At 39.9% G+C, this 22524-nt stretch overlaps 1 protein-coding gene across 1 annotated transcript in view; it reads left to right on the top strand.

The window, feature by feature from the left end:
- Positions 1-21443, top strand: part of LOC106058241 (uncharacterized) — a 42882-nt gene extending 21439 nt beyond the window's left edge. Inside the window, exons 2-4 of the mRNA XM_056038875.1 lie at positions 8406-8617; positions 14318-16792; positions 18090-21443. Coding sequence (XP_055894850.1) covers positions 8412-8617; positions 14318-16792; positions 18090-19200 — 3792 coding nt within the window. The 5' untranslated portion in view covers positions 8406-8411 and the 3' untranslated portion in view covers positions 19201-21443. The remainder of the gene's footprint in view (positions 1-8405; positions 8618-14317; positions 16793-18089) is intronic.
- The last annotated feature ends 1081 nt before the right edge of the window (positions 21444-22524 follow it).

Here is a 22524-nt window from a genome sequence, read left to right as displayed (position 1 = left end):
GCTCTTGAAGTTTTAAACGTAGAGACATATCCGTTGTGTTTTCTGTTGTCCCTTCTAGTGATCTCTTTTCTTGCACCTCTTTTCTCTTTTCTTCGTTGTTTTTTCTTTCCTCCCCATCAATCCCTAACTGCACCCCCTTCATCCTCCCCCCCTTTTTTTTTTCGTATTTTTTTCCTCTTCTGAAGACTCGCACTCACCATTACAGGTATCCGCTGGGACACACGTGGCATTTCTTAATGCCTTGTTTCTGACAGACACACTGAATATACAAAGAGCCAAACTGGCAAATAAAAAAAAAAAAAAAGGTTTAAAAAAAAAACAACCTGGGCTCTGCTCATTAACTGAAAAGTTATGAGGGGGGGCATTGGAGTTTGGGGTGGAGGGGGGGGGGAAGATGTATTTTAAATGTTCAGTCCAACTCAGACTTAGCAAAACATTAGTTTTAGTGAAGCCAACTAAGTGCTTTGTGATAGGTTGCCTAAGGGAGTGAACTCGTTGGACAGGTAGATCTAGAGCTGAGTGAATCTATACTGACTGATGTAGTGCATGTTATTATTTTAATTATCCAATTTAATTTTTTTATGTAACACAATTAAAGTGAATTTCTTCTTGGAAACATGCAGATGTGTTCTACCAAATTTATTTAAAGCAAAAGTGGCCATGTTATAGTGGACCTAGGCCAATGCTTTTTAGTTTAAACAAAGTGTACAGTTAATGAGCTTCTTTACGAGCAGTACTTACATAGCCTTCCGCCTGGCCAGATTTTTTTGCGTTTGTGAGTAAATGCAGAGATTTTTAGCTCTTTATTATGTATCTATGAAAACACTGCTCTAAACTCAAACACATCACGTGCTCACACACACACACATACAATACTTACACTCGCTCACCTTCACCTATGCCTAAGTCTGTTGGGGCACCACACAAGATTCGTCGACGTCTTTCTCCATTCCTCTTTCAATGGCAGGCACGTCCATTCATATATGTTCTCATCCCATCTCTTTCTCTGTCTGCCTGGTCCAGAGGCTAAGTACGCTTGAACTTGGCTGGGCTTGGCTACCTAGAAGGGGGCTCGAGGTTCGAAACCTCCCAGATACCCCCTTCCCCCTACTGTCCACAAATAAGATTGGATCATAGCGCCCTGAGCATGCTATAAGCATGAAAGTAGCGCTATATAAAAGCTAAAATTTATTTATTTTACCTGGTACTGTTCCCTGAAGGAAGGTTTTTGCGAGCCACGAAGACCTTCTAATATGGTCACAGATTTTTAGTTTGCACACACATCTAATTCTATATTATAATATACTAGTCGACACAAGGCGTAGCATACGTCGTTATTTTGCAGGGCCGGCCTTAGGCCAATGCAACCTATGCGAACGCAGTGGGCCCCGCACTTTCATAGGACCCGAGCTAATACTAGGTGTAAATTATGAAATTAAACTATATTATACATTATAACAGAATTCCCGCAGCCTCCTGATTTACAAGGAGCTCCTTGAAATCTCCTGAAATTGCAAAATATATGAAAAAGTCATGGAAATATCCGGAAATTATTAAAAATCTTTGAAAACTAAAAAAAAAAAATTAAAAAATCCTGAAATATTTAGACCAAAAATTGTCATTTTGGGGTGTCATTTAATATGGAAAACGCCAATCCTATGCTCAACAAAAAAAAAAAAAAAAACGGCATTATGCATTACCCGTAATTGCAGAATCTGGTGAAAGAAGCTTCTCGCGCCTCAAACTAATGAAGAATTATTTGAGGTCAAAAATTGTCAAAGATAGATTGAAACATTTGGTAATTCTTGCTATTGAGCGTGATCTATGTAGGAAATAAAACTTTTATGATATACTGTATGACTTCGCTACACGCAAGGCTCGTAAAGTAGTTCTGTACATTGTAAAGAATGAATAAAATGCAAAGACGAATTTATTTTCTAATACAAACTCTTAAATTTCTCGTATTATCCGTATCCCTACCCAATTTGGCCCGCGAAATCCGTTTCGCATAGGGCCCCACAACGTTTGAATCCGGCCCTGCTATTTAGTGACCGATGAACGCAGAGTAGATTACTTGTTTTCTACCCCCCCTCGCTAAAAATACGTGGGGTAGAAATAAATAAAAGAGTAATCTTTCCATGACTTCTTGGTCACAGTGGTTAAGTCCAGCCCTGCTATTTTGTGACGGGTGAATAAAATGTGTTCCCCCCCCCCCCCCCCAATCCCTCTTTTTTTTCGTAAGGTAACTCTAGTACGACTTTTAGAAATAAAAGAGTGATCTTTCCTTTACGTGGTGTCCATAGACATAAATAAATATAGACTGGCCGATAAAAGAGTTTTATGAAACGAAAATTCGTGACTTGCAATTTTGTGTACTTTATTATACAGCATTTATGAGCAGTATAAAAGTTAAGTATTCAGATCTATTTCAGCCACACACCTATATATATTGTAAATAAGGAGGCAGTGTAGTTTTGTTTAATCTCTTAGAATGAAGATCATGCAATTTTTCATAATTCGGAAATCCGAATACAATAGATATACATGTTTTCAAGTTACATGAAGTTACTTCCTTCGCCAGTCTATATTTAGTTATGTCTATGGTGGTGTCCAATTCTTGAGCCATGAAGAGAATTATATATATAGATACGTACACACGCAAAGATTTTGATCTAATTATTTTTGAGGAAGTCATCAAATGAAAACAAGCAAGAAACTGTCAATTGAATTCAAGGGAATGGTGAACATATTTTTTTTTTGTTCTCCATATTTGGACAACTGTAATGTTTGAATTCATGTGTTTAGAAATGTAACAGGACAAGTGAAACAATTCGTGTGTTTAGAAATGTAACAGGACAAGTGAAACAATTCGTGTGTTTAGAAATGTGACAGGACAAGTGAAACAATTCATGTGTTTAGAAATGTAACAGGACAAGTGAAACCATTCATGTGTTTAGAAATGTAACAGGACAAGTGAAACAATTCGTGTGTTTAGAAATGTAACAAGACAAGTGAAACAATTCATGTGTTTAGAAATGTAACAGGACAAGGGAAACAATCAAACAACATTTCAAATATGTTCAACTCACAAACTTTCTTTGATTCACGCTATGAACTCGCGGAACTCTCCGAGGATGGTGTCGTGTGGTGTTTACATTGCTGCAGTGACTAAAAGAAACTCCACTTTTAAGTGGCGGAATAAGGGAGGGTGGGGGGGGGGATTGACGTAATGAGTTTGAACAAGGTAAAAAAAAAAAGGGTGGGGTGGGGGGATAGAAACAAAGTAATGCAATAAGAATGCTGCTAGGAACGGTCAGATAAACAATTGATCAAACTGTAGGATGCAACATGTGTGCGCGTGATGGGAGATTAAAACGTGATTATAACTAGAGAATTAGAGGCGCGGTGGCTGAGCGGTAAAGCAAGGTCCGGGGTTCAAATCCTGGTGTAGACTGGGATTTTTTTTTTATCTCGGGATCTTCGGGCGCCTCTGAGTTCACCCAGCTCTAATGGGTACCTGACATTAGTTGGGGAAAACTAAAGGCGGTTGGTCGTTGTGCTGGCCACATGACGCCTTCGTTAACCGTAGGCCACATAAACAGATGACCTTTTCATCAACTGCCCTATAGACCACTAGGTCTGAATGGGGAGCTTTTTTTTATAACAAGATAATTAGACGTAACTATCATCAATTCATGATTAACACAAGGTTGTACGGGAATTACAAAAGATTAAACAGGATTAACACAAGATTAAACATGATTAACACAAGATTAAACAAGAAGATAAAAACAGCGTTAACATAAGATTAACACATTTAAACAGTAAAAATAAGCACCGCAAAAAAAAAATTAGAGAGCGTGGCGGCTTGGCTTTCAGACATGTGACGTGGCAACCAGCCATTGGTCTAAACTGCCCACAGGTTTTGACGTTGCAGGTCAGTCGACCCATCATTAGTTGGGGGACAAGTAAAGGCGGTTGGACGTTGTGCTGGCTACATGACATCCTTGTTAACCATGGTCCAAAGAAACATGAGCCTAACGTACTCTGGCCTAAAGATCACTAAGCCTGAAGATGCTAGCTCTGCTTTATTCTTGTGTTTATACTGAAATAAGATTCATTTATGATTTAAATATGATTAAGACATAATAAAATAGTGTGCATCTTTTTCCCTATAAGCCTCATGATCAGAGGGGAATTTTTATTATTTTTTTGTCACTAACAATGGTCCTTTTCATTAGGACTAAAACAGAAAGATTTTAAAAACTCCTTTATCCCACTTTCGGCCAGTGTCTCAGTAAGTAGCCTACATAGAAGTTTACTTATCTGTTAGTCATAGTTATAATAGTAGTTATAGTAGTTATAGTAGTAGTTATAGTAGTAGTTATAGTAGTTATAGTAGTAGTTATAGTAGTTATAGTAGTAGTTATAGTAGTAGTTATAGTAGTAGTTATAGTAGTAGTTATAGTAGTTATAGTAGTAGTTATAGTAGTTATAGTAGTAGTTATAGTAGTAGTTATAGTAGTAGTTATAGTAGTTATAGTAGTAGTTATAGTAGTAGTTATAGTAGTAGTTATAGTAGTTATAGTAGTTATAGTAGTAGTTATAGTAGTAGTTATAGTAGTTATAGTAGTAGTTATAGTAGTTATAGTAGTAGTTATAGTAGTTATAGTAGTAGTTGTAGTAGTAGTTGTAGTAGTTATAGTTTGTAGTTATAGTAGTTATAGTTTGTAGTTATAGTAGTAGTTATAGTAGTTATAGTAGTAGTTATAGTAGTTATAGTAGTAGTTATAGTAGTTATAGTTATACTGAGGCGGTCCATTGTAGTCAAACTGATAGTGATGGGCAAAAGTTAACTAAAAAGTTAGAAACTTTTAGTTTAACTAAAAAAAAAATTAGTTAAGGCCATTGTTTAATTGGAAAAAAAAAGTTTAATTAAAATCGTAGTTTAATTATTTTTTTTTAGTTACTAACTAAAAAAATTAATTAAAATTTTGTAAAACTTTTCAACATGTGGTCAGGGTTGAAACGCACTCCCTGTTTTCTGGTCATGTGATATCAATAACTTTGATTATAAAAAAGAAATGATGCAGTTAACAACTATTTAGACAGTCTGCATTTGAAGATGCTGGTAGAAGTTATGGGAGTAAATATTTGCACTTCAAAGTATTATAAAATTAACATTTTTTGCCAAAAGCTTCTATGCAGTAGGCTATTATGAATGAGGTTGTTCTGAATTTTTGTGTGAGCCAAGTGGATGTGTTTAATTTCTGTTTATAGTGGGAATCTGATTAGTGAGTTAGGTCAATATTTAGTGGTCTTAATCAATTCATTTGCGGCAAACAATATAACTGCAGGAACATCAAGTACACTCTTTTTATAGTCTTGAGACTTATTATTGAGATCTATTAAGTCTAAATCAACAGCTAGGCTTATATAGATCTAAAAGCATTAGGGTAACCAACTCTAGAAAAAAAAATCTTAATCCACACCCTCTCTGACCATAAAGTAAATAGAATGTGTCCAACTGATTTTAACAATCTGGTCAGCTAGACATACACATGACCACATGTAGGCCTAGTGTACTGTACGTGTGTAGCCGATACTACCCTGCATTAAGCGTTATACAATATATAGTGTTTGCTTAATGTGGAGAGGTCAGACAAGAAAATAACACACTGGCGTGGCTAGTCAAGTATGTCCGTAGATATATCTTTACACTAAAATAGTTACACACCCTCCCTGTCCAGAAAGTAAATAGACAGTGTGTCCGACTGATTTTAACAACCTGGCCAGATAGACATACACGTGTAGGCCTATATAGCTTACTGAGTGTGCAGTCCATAATGACAAGATCACCCAGTTTTTTCCCCTTGCGCGTTTAACGGTTATGCAAATAGTGTTAGTTGTATTTTTAGTGGTCAGACAAGAAAATAGCACATCGGCATTGTTAGTCAAGCATGTATTTTACACTATAAAATAGTTATACAGGTCAACTCCAACGATTTCGTTTCTATTTCTTTGGATATTCTAAATCGATGTTATTTAATGAGATTTTAAACTTTACCAGTATAAGTAAGATTTTCCATTATATAATAAAAATTTAAAAAAAAAAAGAGTACCATTATTTCCTAAAGGTTTTAATTCAAGGCAAAAATACAAGCACACATATTTATTTTGGACATTTTATTTTATTGTGCATTAACGTTTATGTAAGAAACATATTCCTTAATACTGATTTTATTATAGATAAATATTACTAGAATGTTAAAAGAATAAGATCGAACCATAGGCATACAGTCGGATGATTATACCTATATAGGTCTAGTTCAACCCCGCCCCCCCCCCCCCTCCCAAAGTTTTTTTTTGTAGTTTAATTAACTTTCTTTAGTTTAGTTTAACTATCTTTTGAAATTCATGATAAACTAATACTTTAACTACTTTATTTTAATTGAAAACTAGTTTTAGTTTAACTTATTAAAAGTTAGTTTAGTTCCCATCACTACAAAGTGAATTGTCATGTGTTGGGAGATGTCGACACACTGGGCAGAACAATAGGATTACTACATAATTTGTTTGTAAAAAAAAAACGTATTTACTGAACGTCTTGTCCAGTCTTTGTTGAGATATTTAATAGAATTGTAATACTACAAGCCACTGAATCATCTGTAGGCTTAGTTACTAGCTTTCTTAGTTTTACAAACTTGTTGGTTATTTTAGAGTTCAATTATATTGTTATTCTACGCGTCGAGAGGTAATCTTTCCCTTTGCAACTTCTTATGTGACTAAAGAAGCCAATCGTTGATACACAGCTGCTGTCACAGGTTGGGCGTCTGAAATCGCCAGGCGCCATTGTACACATCATCCTTTCTATAAATAGTTCGTCCATCGTGGTTCGATGATGACCACTTTTGTCATCCAGGGGGCTGAGGGCTTTGAACTGGGGTTTCGTGCCTCCTCATGCGGCTGGTGAGACCCGGAATGTTCGCTGCACACTGGGCAGGTTATTCCAGCTGAAGCTAGTGAAGCTAGTCTTCTTATCTTCTTCTTATCTTATATAATTCAGACGTTACTTCAAAAAAAAAAAAAGATGATTACGTCCTACGCGTCATGCATTTAGTCATGCATATTAACCAATGACTTAAATTCTGCCAAGTCACTGGTTTTCCTGGCTAGCCCAGGCTAGTGTCTTATTGGGGGAGGGGGAGTGACTAAGTGACTTGCGCTGAAAATTTTGATTTAAGGAAGGAGGATTCGCGCAACACGTCAACCTCCCTCTCTCGCCTTAAAGCCCATCCTTTTCCAGAAGAAAGATTTGGTCAAGACGTCCGGGGACGAGTTTGGGTGCAGTGAGAGAGACTTTCTGTGTGTCTTGTCCTGCTCTTGAGTGCTCCACAGCACTGTGCTGGTAGTTGCCTTTCTGTCCGATTAGTCTAGTTTTGTGACGTTACGCACAGGCCGCCAAGTCCAGACTTCACATGCTAGGTTTGACAGAACCTCAGTGCACTGAGTGTCATGGACACGTCAGATACCCTCTACCTGGTTTAGCCGGCCAGTCAAAGCCGTTTCCGGAGTGTGGCCGCTGCCCATGCTACAGCTTCCGGTAGCCACAGGTGAGAGTTGGGTACCAAGTGGATAGCAGAGTGAGCCAAGCTACCCTCAATAGAAGGTACGACTGCCTGTCCACTAGAGGTGCTACCCCTCCTAGATGCCCCATACACTTTCTACTACTGTTATGTATGGCATCTGCTATCCGGGACCCTTCCTTAATGCTCGCTCCCAGTGTGGACCTATTATTATTATGTGAAGAACGAACCAATATTCATTCTCTGTCACTGCCAGGGTCGAACTTCGTTAGAGAGAAACAGAATTCACTGAGAAACTTTCTGGTGATGTGGCAGGTGTCTTACAGGCAACAAGAATATTCTTAAGGATGTAAAAAAAAGTCTTGAAGGTATCTGTGAGGTCAGTTGTCATTATCCCCTCAGTCGATATAACAACAGTATATTGTTATTTTTATAGAACTTCCAGAACCGCTTTATCTCCGTCACAGAAGAGATACAAGACACCGATAGCAAAAACAAACAGACACAAACACTCTTTTGTTCCCCTGGCAATCAAATCATTAAATAAGAACAACCTGGTATAAACTTTTTCACATGTAAATTATGAGTGAGTCTGGTGTGAATGTACACTTTGGTTTCTTATAGTTATAATGTTGTTGTTTTTTTTTTGTTTGGTGTAATGCACAAATTGTAAGACAAATTTCCTTACGGATAATAAAGATTATTATTATTATTATTATTATTATTATTATTATTTATGTTTTCATATTTCTAGGTTTAGACTTATTACTGATACAATGGATTTCACTGAATTGATATGATTTAATTCGTGTCTTTCAGTAATCAATGTCTAGCTCAATAGATGACGTCATCTGCACGTGCTTGACACGCGTGTATGCTGATCACTCGGCCAGAACGGACAGGCTGACCTGTAGACTAGAACACGCCCTTCCTATCAGACATACGTTCTTCCGACTAAAAAGAGTTCCTCACTTCCAGACTCGCGATGACCTTCACAGTGAACACACTCCAGCATATCTACCTATATACAGGTCAGTGAACGCATCATTGTTAGGAATAACTTGACTGAATATACCATATTAACAAGGGAAAATTATTAAAAAATATCAAACCAGAAGCTGACCTGTCTGTATAGTTAATAACAATAGTTAATTAACTCTAAAAAAAAAAGCAACTTCAATATTATTATAGCTTTTATATAGCGCTACTTTCATGCTTAAAGCATGCACAGAGCGCTTTGGTCCAATCTCATTTGTGGACCGGTGGGGGGGGGGGGGAGGGGGAATCTAGGAGTTGGTTTTCCGTGCTGCCTTTAGTCGCTCGCTAAACACAACTCTGCCCGAGTCGGGTGTCGAACCTCGAGCCCCCTTCTAGGTAGCCAAGCCAAGCCAAGTTCAAGCGCACTTAGCCTCTCGACCACCTTCCCACCAATCAAAAAATAATCTCTTATACCTAATAAGAAAGTAAGATAATGCAATTGCAGTAGGCAAAATAGATAACCACCGTACCAAACAACACATATAAATGCATCCTAATACAATCACGACATTAATTTTATACAAATAAATCCATAGAATCAGATGCATTCGAAATTAGAAAATCACTTCTGTAATGTACTAAAATATACATAGCCAACAAACTATCTATCCAAATACATATAGGCCTATACATACCAATATACAAAACCACAAACTTCGCTTTACCATTGTCACGGATGAATGTGTATATGTATCTATAATCTATTTTTACAATCTGCGCGAATGACCGGAAGTGTGTTGGTTGTCAGACGGAGTCCAGCTTGTGTGTGATATGCAGTAAAGCTGATTAAAGTTTATGTGTTTGATCTAGTGGTTTCATTGTTTTATTTCGTTAACTAGAACTGAACCAGGGACACCTAGACGTATCGAGACCTAAGGTAGATTCTATCGAGTTATAAGTAAAAATAGAATAGGAAAGCTGTGACAACCATATCATCATTTACATGTTTCCTATACTATAGGATGGCTGCCTGGTCGTGCGGTTTGCACGCTGGACTGTCGTTCAGATTTATCGATGGTCCCGGGTTCAAACCCTGCCCGCTCCCATCCCCCTTCGTCCTGCGGGAGGTTTGGACTAGGAAGTAATTATCTTCAACTCTGAAGGAACATCCGAAACATGTAAAACATTTTACAAAAAAACAAACATTTTATACTATGCCAAAATAATGAGGCTAAAGTTCACAAGAGATTTATTGCGTAATTTCGGAACATTGTTTCAAAAGATTTTTTTTTTAAATTCAGTGTAAGATTACATTGCCAAATACACAAGAGGCAAAACCGTAAGTTCCATGTTTTCACAACAATTAAGTCAACATTGTTCAGGAAATGTTCAAACTTTATGATCACTAGGTTGTCTATTGTTCTCTGTTGTACGTACACATGTGTCATACATGCCAAACGAACGAGGTCCTTGATATTGGGATTTTTTCTTATACGGGCCTCTTGGTAGAGAGAGCAGTTTTGGAGGACGTGGTCGGCATTTTCTGGTGATACTCCACATGGGCAGATTTCACTGGTTCCAAATCACCCCAATAGAAAGAAAACTACATGGAGAGCTCCCTGATTTGGAAACCACTGTGCAGTTCATCTCATGTATTGGTCTAGTCATATGAACACTCCAACATAACAATGAGAACGATGAAGAAGAAGAAGAAGAAGAAGGGATTTTTTCGAAAGGAACTGTCTTTAGCTTCTATGGAAGCCCTAAATTCCGAGAAGCATAATGCTAAATGTTTTTATTGGTGCTGACAAACATGAATTCCTATTGTAAATGTTTTTATGTACAACAATGTGTATAGAAGTGGGCTTAGACTTAGACTTAGGTCCTCCCGCGCCGTTCGGCGCATTGGGCGGCAAGCTGTCTCCATAAAGATCTGTCACTGGCAATGTCTGAAGCCTCCTCCCACCTGGTGTCCACTGTTCTGAGGTCCTCCATGAAGGTGTGTCGCCGAGTAATACGAGGACGTCCCTGTTTGCGCTTTCCTCGTTTTGGCTTCCATGTTATCGCAACTCTTGGTGTGCGTAATTCATTTTGACGTAGAACATGTCCCGCAAACCTCATGCGACGCTCAGTCACAACCTCACTAAGTGTTCGACTCCCAGTTCGGCATAGGATTTCCTTGTTTGAGACCCGATCTGTGGTAACTGACTCCCAAAATCCGTCTCAGCCATCTTTGTTGAGCCACATTTAGTCTTTTCTCAATTTTGACAGATGACTTCCAAGTCTCATACGTAGCAGTTGGAATGACGATTGTGTTGAGAAGGTGTATTTTTGTCTCGAGTCCAATGGCTTGGCTAGTCCAAATAGGCTGCAGAACTGGGCTAAACAAAGCACAAATGTTCCTGTGCATCACTCAGTCATTATCACGTTGTTTATGGTCGTGTGTCCTGCGCCATTGTATACAGGCTGAAGGATCCAAAACATTAGTAGAGAAACCTCCACAAGTTGACAGACCGGCATCGGATAATAAATGAAAAACTGTCATGGAATCCACATATTGATGAAACTAAAAAAAAATCCAACAAAGCATGAGGGTTTATTAAAAGAAATTTCTATAAATCAAATAAGAACATAAAACTAAAATGTTATTTAACCTTGGTTAGACCAATAATAGAATATGCATCCTCCGTTTGGGACCCCTCAACTCAAGAAAACATTAAGGAACTGGAACAGACACAAAATAGAGCAGTGAGATTCATAACAAACGAATATTCACATTTGACTAGAGTAACACCTTTAGTAAAATCACTAAATTTAGAAAGCCTTCAGGACAGAAGGCTCAAAAGTAAAGTAGCAATCATACATAAAACACTGAACCATAATCTTCAAATACAAAAACAGAATTTAATAAAATATTCTGAAAGACACAAAGATAAAGGCACATTCCTCGTTCCATATGCTAGGACAAATTTGTACAAATACTCCTTCTTCCCTAGTGCTATTAGAGCATGGAATGGGTTGCCTGAGCTAGCCAGGAATACCAGTGACTTGGCAGAATTTAAGTCATTGGTTAACATGCATGACTAAATGCATGACGCGTAGGACGTAATCATCTTCTTTTTTGAAGTAACGTCTGTATTATATAAGATAAGAAGGTTTCCAGATGTTAACTTGTCATCAACCCAAGACTAATGCTAAACAGCATTGTAGTCAGCTTAAGAGGAATTTAGCGGACCAGATATAAGTAGATTATGATTTCTAGTATGTCTCGTCTGGCGATAATTTTTCCACAATGAAACTCCGAGACAACTAATCTCCACCTGTTGACACCGAGAGGTCCTGGAGTTCTGTTAGAATCACCGCAGACTGAAAGGATAAAATATAATATCTGTGGGGAGTAATCATTTTTGTTTTAAATAGTGTCCAAGAACAAACCAATCTCCTCGTGCCTCTCTAACCTTGATTATAAATCTCACACAAAGGCAAATTTTTAAAAAATACAATTCATTACCATGCATCTCCTTCAGGTGATCAATAAAACTTATAATTTAAAAGCAAATATATGCTAAATAAAATATTGAAACCATCAGTCAGAATTATACATAGATTAGCATATCAACAGGTGACAGTTAACTAACCGATAATAAAGTAAACTAGTCGACCCGCGACGTAGCATACGCCGCTATTTTGCAGGGCCGGCTTTAGGGCACTGCAACCTATGCGACCGCATATTATTATACAAATTATTGTTACGATCTTCTCTACCAGGCCTTCTGCAAACACTACTTAACAACACAACAGCACATCTAACACAACAACTTGACAACAAGAGCTTCAAGTCACAAAGTGGCGGTTTAATTACAAATACATCGACAGCCAATTCAACACAATTGGCTACATCAAATTCAAATGCTCTCTTGAACTTAACAGAACTGCCTAACTAAACATTATTAGTCTCTCTAGCTCGTACAGCTACATTTTCGAGTACTCAAAGGTACCACAAGTCCTTACTGCCTTGCTGTCCTGGACTCAACTGTCAATTTTAACACACTGTCTCTCGACCGTGAAGGCTTTCGGTCACATGACCATAATACAGGTCATACTTGCGGTTAATTGCAGTACTGTCCCTTGTCTATCGACAGCCGTTGACCTGTGTGATTGGCCTAAGTCGTTTGTATCAGTAGGCTGCACATACATTAACCCTTTCGGTCCGCCACTGGAGTTACTACATTATTAAATTAAACCATTTTATAACTTATAACAGACTTTTCGCGGCCACCTGATTTACTAGGAACTCCTGGAAATCTCCTGAAATTGCAAAATATACGAAAAAGTCATGGAAATGTCCTGAAATTATTGATTTTTTTTTTTAAACTCATGAAAATCTCTTGAAATATAAAAACAAAAATTGTCATTTTGGCGTGTCATTCATTATAGAAAACGCCAATCCTACGTGCGATTGCATTATGCAATACCCGTAATTGTGGAATCTAGGGAAAGAAGCTTCTCGAGCCTCAAACGAAGAATTCCTTGAGGTCAACAATTCTCGAAGATAGATTCAAACATTTGGTAATTCTTGCTATTGAGCGTGATCTATGTTGGAAACAGAATTTTTATGATACACTGTATGACTTCGCTACACGCAAGGCTCGTGTAGTAATTCTGTACGTAGTAAAGAATGAATAAAATGCAAAGACGAATTTATTTTCTAATACAAGCTCTTAATTTTCACTTATTATCCGTATCCCTACCCAAACTGAGTCCCACGAAAACCGTTTCGCATAGGGCCTTACAATGTTTAAGTCTGGCACTGCTATTTAGTGACGGGTTAATAATTTGTTCTCCCCAGCCGTTACTCTAGAAAACTTTTTTGTTCCTTCACATTGCCTTTAGTCTAGAGTTAGCTACATCAATGCGCATGCGTCATCTGTTAACCTCACGACATTGGAATTCCCTCTCCTGTCGTCTGCATATTTATTTTTTTTTACTTACAAGAGCCCGTTTTAACCCCCTATATCAGCGGTTCTCAACCTTTTAAGCTCGGCGACCCCTTTTTACAATCCCCCACTCTGCATCGACCCCCCACACACACACACACACACAGACACATACACCAATAGAAGAGTAGACAATACCAATCCATATTTTCGATGGTCTTAGGCGACCCCTGGCAAATGGTCAATCGACCCCCAAGGGGGTCGCGACCCACAGGTTGAGAACCCCTGCCCTATATTGATCGTGGTCCTGGGCGCGGTGAGCCATTTTGCGTCTTGGTTGCCTTCCACTGGTTACTTAACTGAACTAAACAACTCAACTAAATAAATGAATTTTTAAGGATCTTCTAGAATGTTTCATGTGCAGTGGCGTAATTTGGGTGTAGAAAAGGGGGGGGGGGTCCAAATTTGAAAATCCCCCCCGGGCCCCCCTAATTAGGGGGCCTCCTAATAGGTATCCTAAATTTGTTTTTAAATTAAATATTACACTATTATCTTATGTCATGATGTCGAATGTCAAATTGCAGGGGGCTACTAAATAGGTCAAGCCCAGGGGGCCACCAAATCCCTAGCCACGTGACTGTTCACGTGACTTTTTATCTCTGTCGATAAGACACAGACAGGTTGCCAGATTGACATTTCAGAATGTTTAGGCTACATAAATTAATTGATTGTATCTTAATCGGCTTACTCCTTTTTTTTTTTTTTTGAGACCGTGATATATATATATTATTTTTTTAAATTTCTATCAAACTTTAGGTTGGAAAATGCTTCTTTGGAAAGCCTGTCCCAGAAAAGCAAGGCCGGATGTAGGCGTGTTCTCATTGAAGGCGACCTCGGCACTGGCAAGACTCTGGTGTGTCAACGGCTATTGCACGAGTGGGCCAAGGCGATGCAGTTTTTCAGACACGTCAAGATCGACCAGCCTTACATCCTAGTGGACACTGACCAAACCGGAAGTTATCCGGGACACAACAAACACCAGCATCAGGCTAAAGCGGAAGTGTCAGAAACAGACGGCCAAGGTGATGCCGAAGGAACTGTGGACGAAAGTGACACCGTGCGGAGACACAGGAGGCATCCCTGGAACCTCAATGCGTTCGGAGAACAGCATTCCTCCAGACCGGAAGTGCAGCCTCCGGTAGAGATCAGGGTCACGGTCAGCAAAAGCAAAAGTTGCAATAGCCACCTTAACAGCTTTTCCGGAAGTGACAAAGGAGCAGACGTCAATGTGACGTGCAGGAAAACCGATTCTCCTGATAATAACAGGGCAGGGGGCGATAACGGCGACCATCGGTCACGGAGGGCACTTTTCGTGGAGCAAAAAGAACAGGAACAAATGATGCGGTCAAACAGTGGGCATAACAGGGCAAGGTCAGGGTCAGAAGACAAGGCCGGCCGTGGCAGCAGAAGTCGAAGTAATGGTGAAAGCAGCACTAGGAAGAGAGAGAAAGCAATTTGCGACGGCATCCCTCAAAAGTATCTCTCGCTACTCAACATTGGCTCCCCAGGCGAAGGCGCCTTTGAGTCCCCAAACAGAATAAAAGGCCCGTTTCGAGAACCTCGGCGTCAGCGGCCTTCTCGGTTGACTAGCAATCTGACAGACTATAAGGCTATGATTTACGTCCCCTGTGTCCGCATGTCACTGGCCGAGATACTTAACAAGTGCAACAACTCTAGAGTCCGGCACTATTACGTGGCGGCCTCCGTGCTGCAGGACCTACTCTTCCTCAGCGACGTCCCTCACCATCCACTCTCCTTCGACGCTGTGTATCAATGGGTGCTGACCAATCGAGAGGACATCTGCATCATCTTCGACAACATTGACGGGTCGGAAGCTTGGCAGAGGCTCATTTCAGACGCCTTTCACGACAAGGATGGCTTCGGGAAGATGATTGCCGCCGCTACGCCTGGTCGTATCTCGAAACGTGATGTTGACACTCTGTTTTACTGTTACGGGCTGGCGACTGAATACAGCAATAAGACATTGTTGTCTCGCCTGAGGACTGAAGCGCCCAGCGTCGTTGACCGGATCTCATTTCTTCTGACCTCAAACCACACACAGGAACTCTTGTGTAATCCTCTGAGTTTGTCACTCCTTGCTGCGTATTTCAGGAGCGTCAACGACGATGACGACATCCCTGAACATCTCTCTGAACTGCTTGAGAACCTCATCCAGCATGCAATGGCCCACGAGAACAACTCCGTTCAAAATGTGTCTAAAGGCCGCCGCCAGAGGTTCTCACTCCAGGGAGTCTGTGAAACTGTTGCTTTCGAATGTCTGGAGAATGACACCAATTATTTTTCCAAGCAGAAGTTTCCGAAACAGTTCTGGGTTCGTCACCTTTGTGACTGCCGTGTACTTCACGAGGTCCATGAGATCGCAAACTTTGCCTCTATCCACGAGAGGTTGCCGTCTCCTGTGGCGAATCCGGTCATAACTCCAGACAGTGACTCCGTCCACAGCAGCACGTCTTCCAATTTCGACGTCAATACTAACACAGAGACTAGCCCCAGTAATCAAATCCTTAACGTTCTCAGTGACCAAGACAACGAGCCGACCATCAAACTCGATACGACCACAACTGGAGTTCGTCTGCAAGTTCCTCAAATTCATAACAGTTTGGAGAGCTCCAAGAGATACGCCGAGCGCCCGAAATGTCTGTCTCTGGACATGAGAACACCCCCAGGAAAACAGGTGCAGACAACCCAAGCTAGCGGTGAGATTGTTTCCTTCACCAGCAGGTGTATCCGCGACTTCCTTGCCTCGAAAAGAGTCTGTCGTTATCTAATGTCAGATCGAGACTGCGAGGGCTTCATTCAGAGGTTAATCTCTAAACCACAGTTCTACCCAGTTCTCAGACTAACTGTGAGAAGTCTCTATATTATGGACAGGTCCGACATCATTCTCAACTTGCTGGACATGCTACTGACCTCACAAGAGATTGGATATGTGCCTTACGGCATCCAGTCTTCCCCCTCACCCCGAGGGCTGTCCCCTACCAACTTTCAAGAACCGCGGGCACGCATTCCTCACCGGTACCGTGTGTCCAACTCGGACTGTCCGTTCAGAGCTAAGAAGGAAGATCTCCAACAGAGACGGTCGTCTACGTCCATCTTGGGCACGTGTCTTGAAGGAGCCACTCTGAAGACGTCCATCAGTTTTAACCGTTTGTTAGGGAGCACGTCATTGAGTCCATACACTGCAGTGACCACTCCAGATACGTCACGAGGGTAGGTTGATATAGGATAGATAACCACTCCAGATACATCACGAGGGTAGGTTGATATAGGATAGATAACCACTCCAGATACATCACGAGGGTAGGTTGATATTGGATAGATAGATAACCACTCCAGATACATCACGAGGGTAGGTTGATATAGGATAGATAGATAACCACTCCAGATACATCACGAGGGTAGGTTGTTATAGGATAGATAACCACTCCAGATACGTCACGAGGGTAGGTTGATATAGGATAGATAACCACTCCAGATACATCACGAGGGTAGGTTGATATAGGATAGATAACCACTCCAGATACATCACGAGGGTAGGTTGTTATAGGATAGATAACCACTCCAGATACATCACGAGGGTAGGTTGTTATAGGATAGATAACCACTCCAGATACATCAAGAGGGTAGATTGATATAGGATAGATAGATAACCACTCCAGATACATCACGAGGGTAGGTTGATATAGGATAGATAACCACACCAGATACGTCACGAGGGTAGGTTGTTATAAGATAGATAGATAACCACTCCAGATACATCACGAGGATAGGTTTTTATAGGATAGATAGATAACCACTCCAGATACATTACGAGGGTAGGTTGATATAGGATAGATAGATAACCACTCCAGATACATTACGAGGGTAGGTTGATATAGGATAGATAACCACTCCAGATACATTACGAGGGTAGGTTGATATAGGATAGATAACCACACCAGATACATTACGAGGGTAGGTTGATATAGGATAGATAACCACACCAGATACATTACGAGGGTAGGTTGATATAGGATAGATAGACAAGACAGACAGAAAGATTGCAATGGGTCTTGGTAAAAAGGCTGAAATGGAATAGACAGTGCTATAGAGTTAATAATAATAATAATAATCTTTATTGTCCGTATGGAAATTTGTCTTAATGTACATGTGACAAAGTTTATATCAGATTGTTCTTATTTAATGATTTGATTGCCAGGGGAACAAAAGAGTGTTTGTGTCTGTTTGTCTTTGCTATCGGTGTCTTGTATCTCTTTTGTGATGGTAAAATCACAAAATCCTGACGCAGAGGGTGATTCTTTATTTCGAGGATCTTGTTAGCTTTTTTTTTTTTTTATAGATGTTTGTCTATATGTTATTCAACATAACAGTAGATAGATAGATTAATAGATAGATAAATAGATATCAGTAAAGAAAACTAAAATAAATAAATAAAAGTAAGAAAAAAGAAAGTTCTATATTCTATTTTCTCTATGTTCTAAGTTTAAGTTCTATGTTCTATCATCAGGTACTTGGAAGACTTTAAAGAAGCTCTAATCTGGTTGGCTGAGACAGACAACAGCGAACCTTATATTGGAGCTGTGTCCAACAGATTTCCTGACACACTGGTCATCTCCTACCAGGACTGCCCATCGGAGACTATCGATCACTTCATATGTCTCACCATGAGAAGCAGCCCAGTTGTCAGTGAAGTGGTCCTCTACATGAGCGGATTCTACTCCCAGTGGGACCTTGGACTCAGATTGGCCGAAGCCTTGCGGGAACTGAAGAACCTGACGACTCTACGCGTAAGCATGAAGTGTGTAGTGGAGACGTCATTTCTGGTGGACTTCATCTGCGAATGCTTTGAAGGGAACGAGCATATTGAGACGTTATATCTGGAGGGTCCCATGAATGTTGCTGAGAACCTGACGCCCTGTGAGCACAAAAGGGTCCAGAAGACATTCTCTGAGCAGCGAGGCCTAAAGACTTTGATTCTGGACCACTTCAGTTACCATCACAGAATCTCCTACTTGCTGGGCTCGTGGCCCAACGTGTTGAGAGCCCTTCAAATAAAAAGAAGCAACATAGACAGCGTGGCCGAGAAAATCAACGAGAAACTGACCGGTAGCCCCGAAATGACCAGCCTGACTCTAGAAAACTGTTTTGTTCCTTCCCATTGCCTTTATTCTATAGTTAGCTACATCAATGCGCATGCGTCATCTGTCAACATCACGACATTGGAATTCACTCTCCTGTCGTCTGCTCGAAAGTTTAACAAAAACGATGCCAAGAAGACGTACTTCAAGCCAGCGATCACCAACGAAGTGTGCGCCAGCCTGGCAGAACTTGTACACAGCTCGCCAAGTCTCAAGCATCTGATCCTCAGTTATAACGGCCTGTCAGACGAGAAGGCCAAGGTTCTACTGCAGGCCACCGTCGGTAGCAGGGCCCTGGCCACACTGGACCTCACTGGCAACCTGATCGGCAACGCGGTAGAAGATGACGTCATGCTGCTGCTGAACAAGGCGACGAATCTCAAATCCTTGCTGCTGGGAGACAACAACATCACCAAGGAAACTAGAAGCGTCATCATCAGAGGATCATTGAGCCGACATGATCTAAGGCTCAGTCTGTAAGATCTGAACACTAAGTGGTGTGATAAAATGGTCATACGTGATCTTTACGAAACAAAATATAACTTGATGTTTTTATATTTGTTTACATTTCTTATTTGAGGTTATTTTTAGAGAAATATTATTGCCATTTTTGTTTGAAAATGTTTGGTTTGTTTCGTTTTTTTATATTCATATTTTGTATATCAAGAATAAAAAGTGAACCCATGAGTGAACGAAAGAGAAAAAAAAAGGGGGGGGGGAGGAAGAGGCAGTGAGGGAGAGTAGGCCTACGCTGAACAATTTAATAACGTAGGCCTCTAATTGTGTAAATAATGCGAAAACTTCAGAATGTATTGTATTGGAACACATAATATTTGCTAAAATTAAAAGAAAATAATAGCTTTTCATGGCTTAAGGGAATCCAAAAGTTACATCGCAACTTCTCGCTCAGTGTTTCTCAAACTTTTGCCAGTTGCGTCCTTCTAAACAAACACGATTTTGTTCGCGCCCCTCTTAGCCTTAGGTCTGGTAGAGCTACAACTTTGGGGTCCGTGAGGGTTTAAACAACGTAATTTTGTTTCTTGCATAATTTTTCTGTCTTTTGAATGCTAGAAAAATAATGAATCTGGCGATAATATTGAGAGGCTGTATGTTACCCATAACAATCAATTTCAAGCATAATAATTTTATTTATAGAACGCTGTTAACAAACATAATGTAGGCTCAAGGCGCTGTGATAACATTAGAAACATAATCATGGGAGCTAAAATGACAAACTAATCTAAAAAAAAGTATTGAACAGATAGTTCTAAATGTTCTTCTTGAATGTAGTGAAGCATCTTGTCTTTCTGAGAAACTTGTACAAGTGCTCCTTCTTCCGCTCCTTCTTCCCTAGTGCTATGAGAACATTGAATGGGTTGCCTGAGCTAGCCAGGAAAACCAGTGACTTGGCAGAATTGAAGTCATTGGTTAATATGCATGACTAGATTGACATAGAAAAACGCGTAGGACGTAATCATATTCTTTTTTGAAGTAACGTCTGTATTATATAAGATAAGAACAATGAATTCAGAAATTCATTCTACTGGATGTCACAAAGCTCTTTTTCTAATATTAAGAAGAAAAAAAAAGTCTAAAAGTTAGAAGTAAAAAGGGACTGAGACGGACCATTAAGCATTTCACGTTAAGTTTAACTCTTTCTCTCCTAACTAACGATACCAACGTTGATTCCACCAGAAATGTGGTAAATAGTTACGGAGAGAAAGAGTTAATAAAGGAAGAGGCAGAACTGACCTATATAATGATTCGAGGAACATACAAGGCATCGTCCATGTAGCGCATGGTAATGGGTGGGATCGTCATAAGATCATCCTCATGTTTAACTTTCCTAATCGACGGTACCATCGTTGATTTGACCTCATTAAATTAAATTAATGTTTAATTTTATAAACTTGACTTTGTGTTACATAAAAAAGAGCATGCATTTCCCTTTAATTCTATACCAAATACAACATGTTCTGATAACAAACAACAAAGCTATTGAAGCCCAATCATAACAGGGGAGTGAAATAGTAATGAGCAGTATTCCTTCAAAATATGGAAAAAATAATTACGGAGAGAAAGAGTTAAGTAAATAAGACATCTTTTCGCGGACTCATTAGGGACAAATTTTAACATTCTGACAAAAGAGGAATTTGCATCGCGTTATGGATAAAGCTCCCGTTTCAGACCTTGCGATCTATAGGACTGATTATGGTAAGGTCATCTGTTTCTTGGCCAACGATTAACTAGCAGGGTGTCATGTGGTCAGCACTACGGCCAACCACCTTTACTTTCCCCAACTAAAATCAGGTACCCATTAGAGTTGGGTGGACTCAAAGGCGCCCTAAAAATAATCACATTCTTCACGGAGATTCGGAACCAGGACCCCAGGTTCGGAAATCAAGTGCTCAATCACTCAGCCACCGCATCCCGCGTTAGGGGAGACATTCTGAAATTTCTTCAAAAGTTTCGAGCTTCTATTGCTGCAAGCGCATCTCGCGTAAAGGGTGAATAGTTTCTGATGAAACCATGATTGGGTCTTGCGTAATTAAGGAATAAAAAGGACTGATTTGAATGTCAAGAGACATTAGACAGAAAAATAAACTCGTGAATTCGTAGTGTGTTTGTATCTTGTTTAAGTTATCATTTCATTTGTAACTCAACATATATCTACTTTCAAAATGAAGTTATGTATATTTATAAATAAAAGTTATTTTATTAAGTTGGTTTTAAAAGAAGTCTTTTCAAATTCATTTCATTATGTAATACACCTACACCAGTTTAGCTGCACTAGCCATGGCTACCTGTTTGAAGCTACAAACCAAATACCTAGCAACAGAACGCAGGCTACATAATGTATATAATCCTACTTGGAATATGAAACGACACCACTTAATTATAATATTTTAATTTTCAAAACATTGTTATGAATTGTATTTGCCTTGGATCATATTTTGACCTACTGTTTGTAAATCTGATCTGTGACTCTGTGATACGCACTAACTCGTTTCTGCGTAAGTTGTGCGCTGTTACGAAGTAGACCAGAGTGAATGTTGACATTAGTAGAAACATGAAGTCAGTGGCGTAGCTAGTGTGGGGGAGAAGGGGGAGAATTTGAAAATCCCCCGGGCCCCCACTTGAGGGGGTCCCAAAATGATTGTTTTTTTTTACATTAAAAATTAAATATGACGAAAAAATGCAGGGGCCCCCAAAGAGATCAAGCCCCCGGGGCCCCAAGCGATGGAAAATTTCTAGCTCCGCACCTTCATGGAGTTCCGCCTAAGTCTAGAGGTTGAGAAGAGTATGTGCTCAATGCAGACATTGTTATTACGTATTTGTGATGTTCTGTTAATAATATAGACCTGTCCTCGTTAAGTTGTCTCCCTTTGAGTTTTACATTGGTGTCGAAGTGAGATTATAGCCGACACAACAGACAGGAGGTAAGATTGTCCATGGCATCAGCGGGAAGGATTTCCATGGCATCTGATGTAAGATTTTCCATGGCATCTGAGGTAAGATTTTCCATGCCATCTGAGGTAAGATTGTCCATGCCATCTGAGGTAAGATTGTCCATGCCATCTGAGGTAAGATTGTCCATGGCATCTGAGGTAAAATCTGAGGTAAAATTTCCCATGGCATCTGAGGTAAGATTGTCCATGGCATCTGAGGTAAAATTTCCCATGGCATCAGAGGGAAGGATTTCCATGCCATCTGAGGTAAGATTGTCCATGGCATCTGAGGTAAGATTTTCCATGGCACCTGCGGTAAGATTTTCCATGGCATCTGAGGTAAGATTTTCCATGC

This window comes from Biomphalaria glabrata, chromosome 8 (genome assembly GCF_947242115.1).
Source record: "Biomphalaria glabrata chromosome 8, xgBioGlab47.1, whole genome shotgun sequence".
Taxonomy (NCBI): Eukaryota; Metazoa; Mollusca; class Gastropoda; family Planorbidae; genus Biomphalaria; species Biomphalaria glabrata.
The sequence above is the reverse complement of the archived record's forward strand: the minus strand, read 5'-3'. Positions and strand labels throughout refer to the sequence as shown.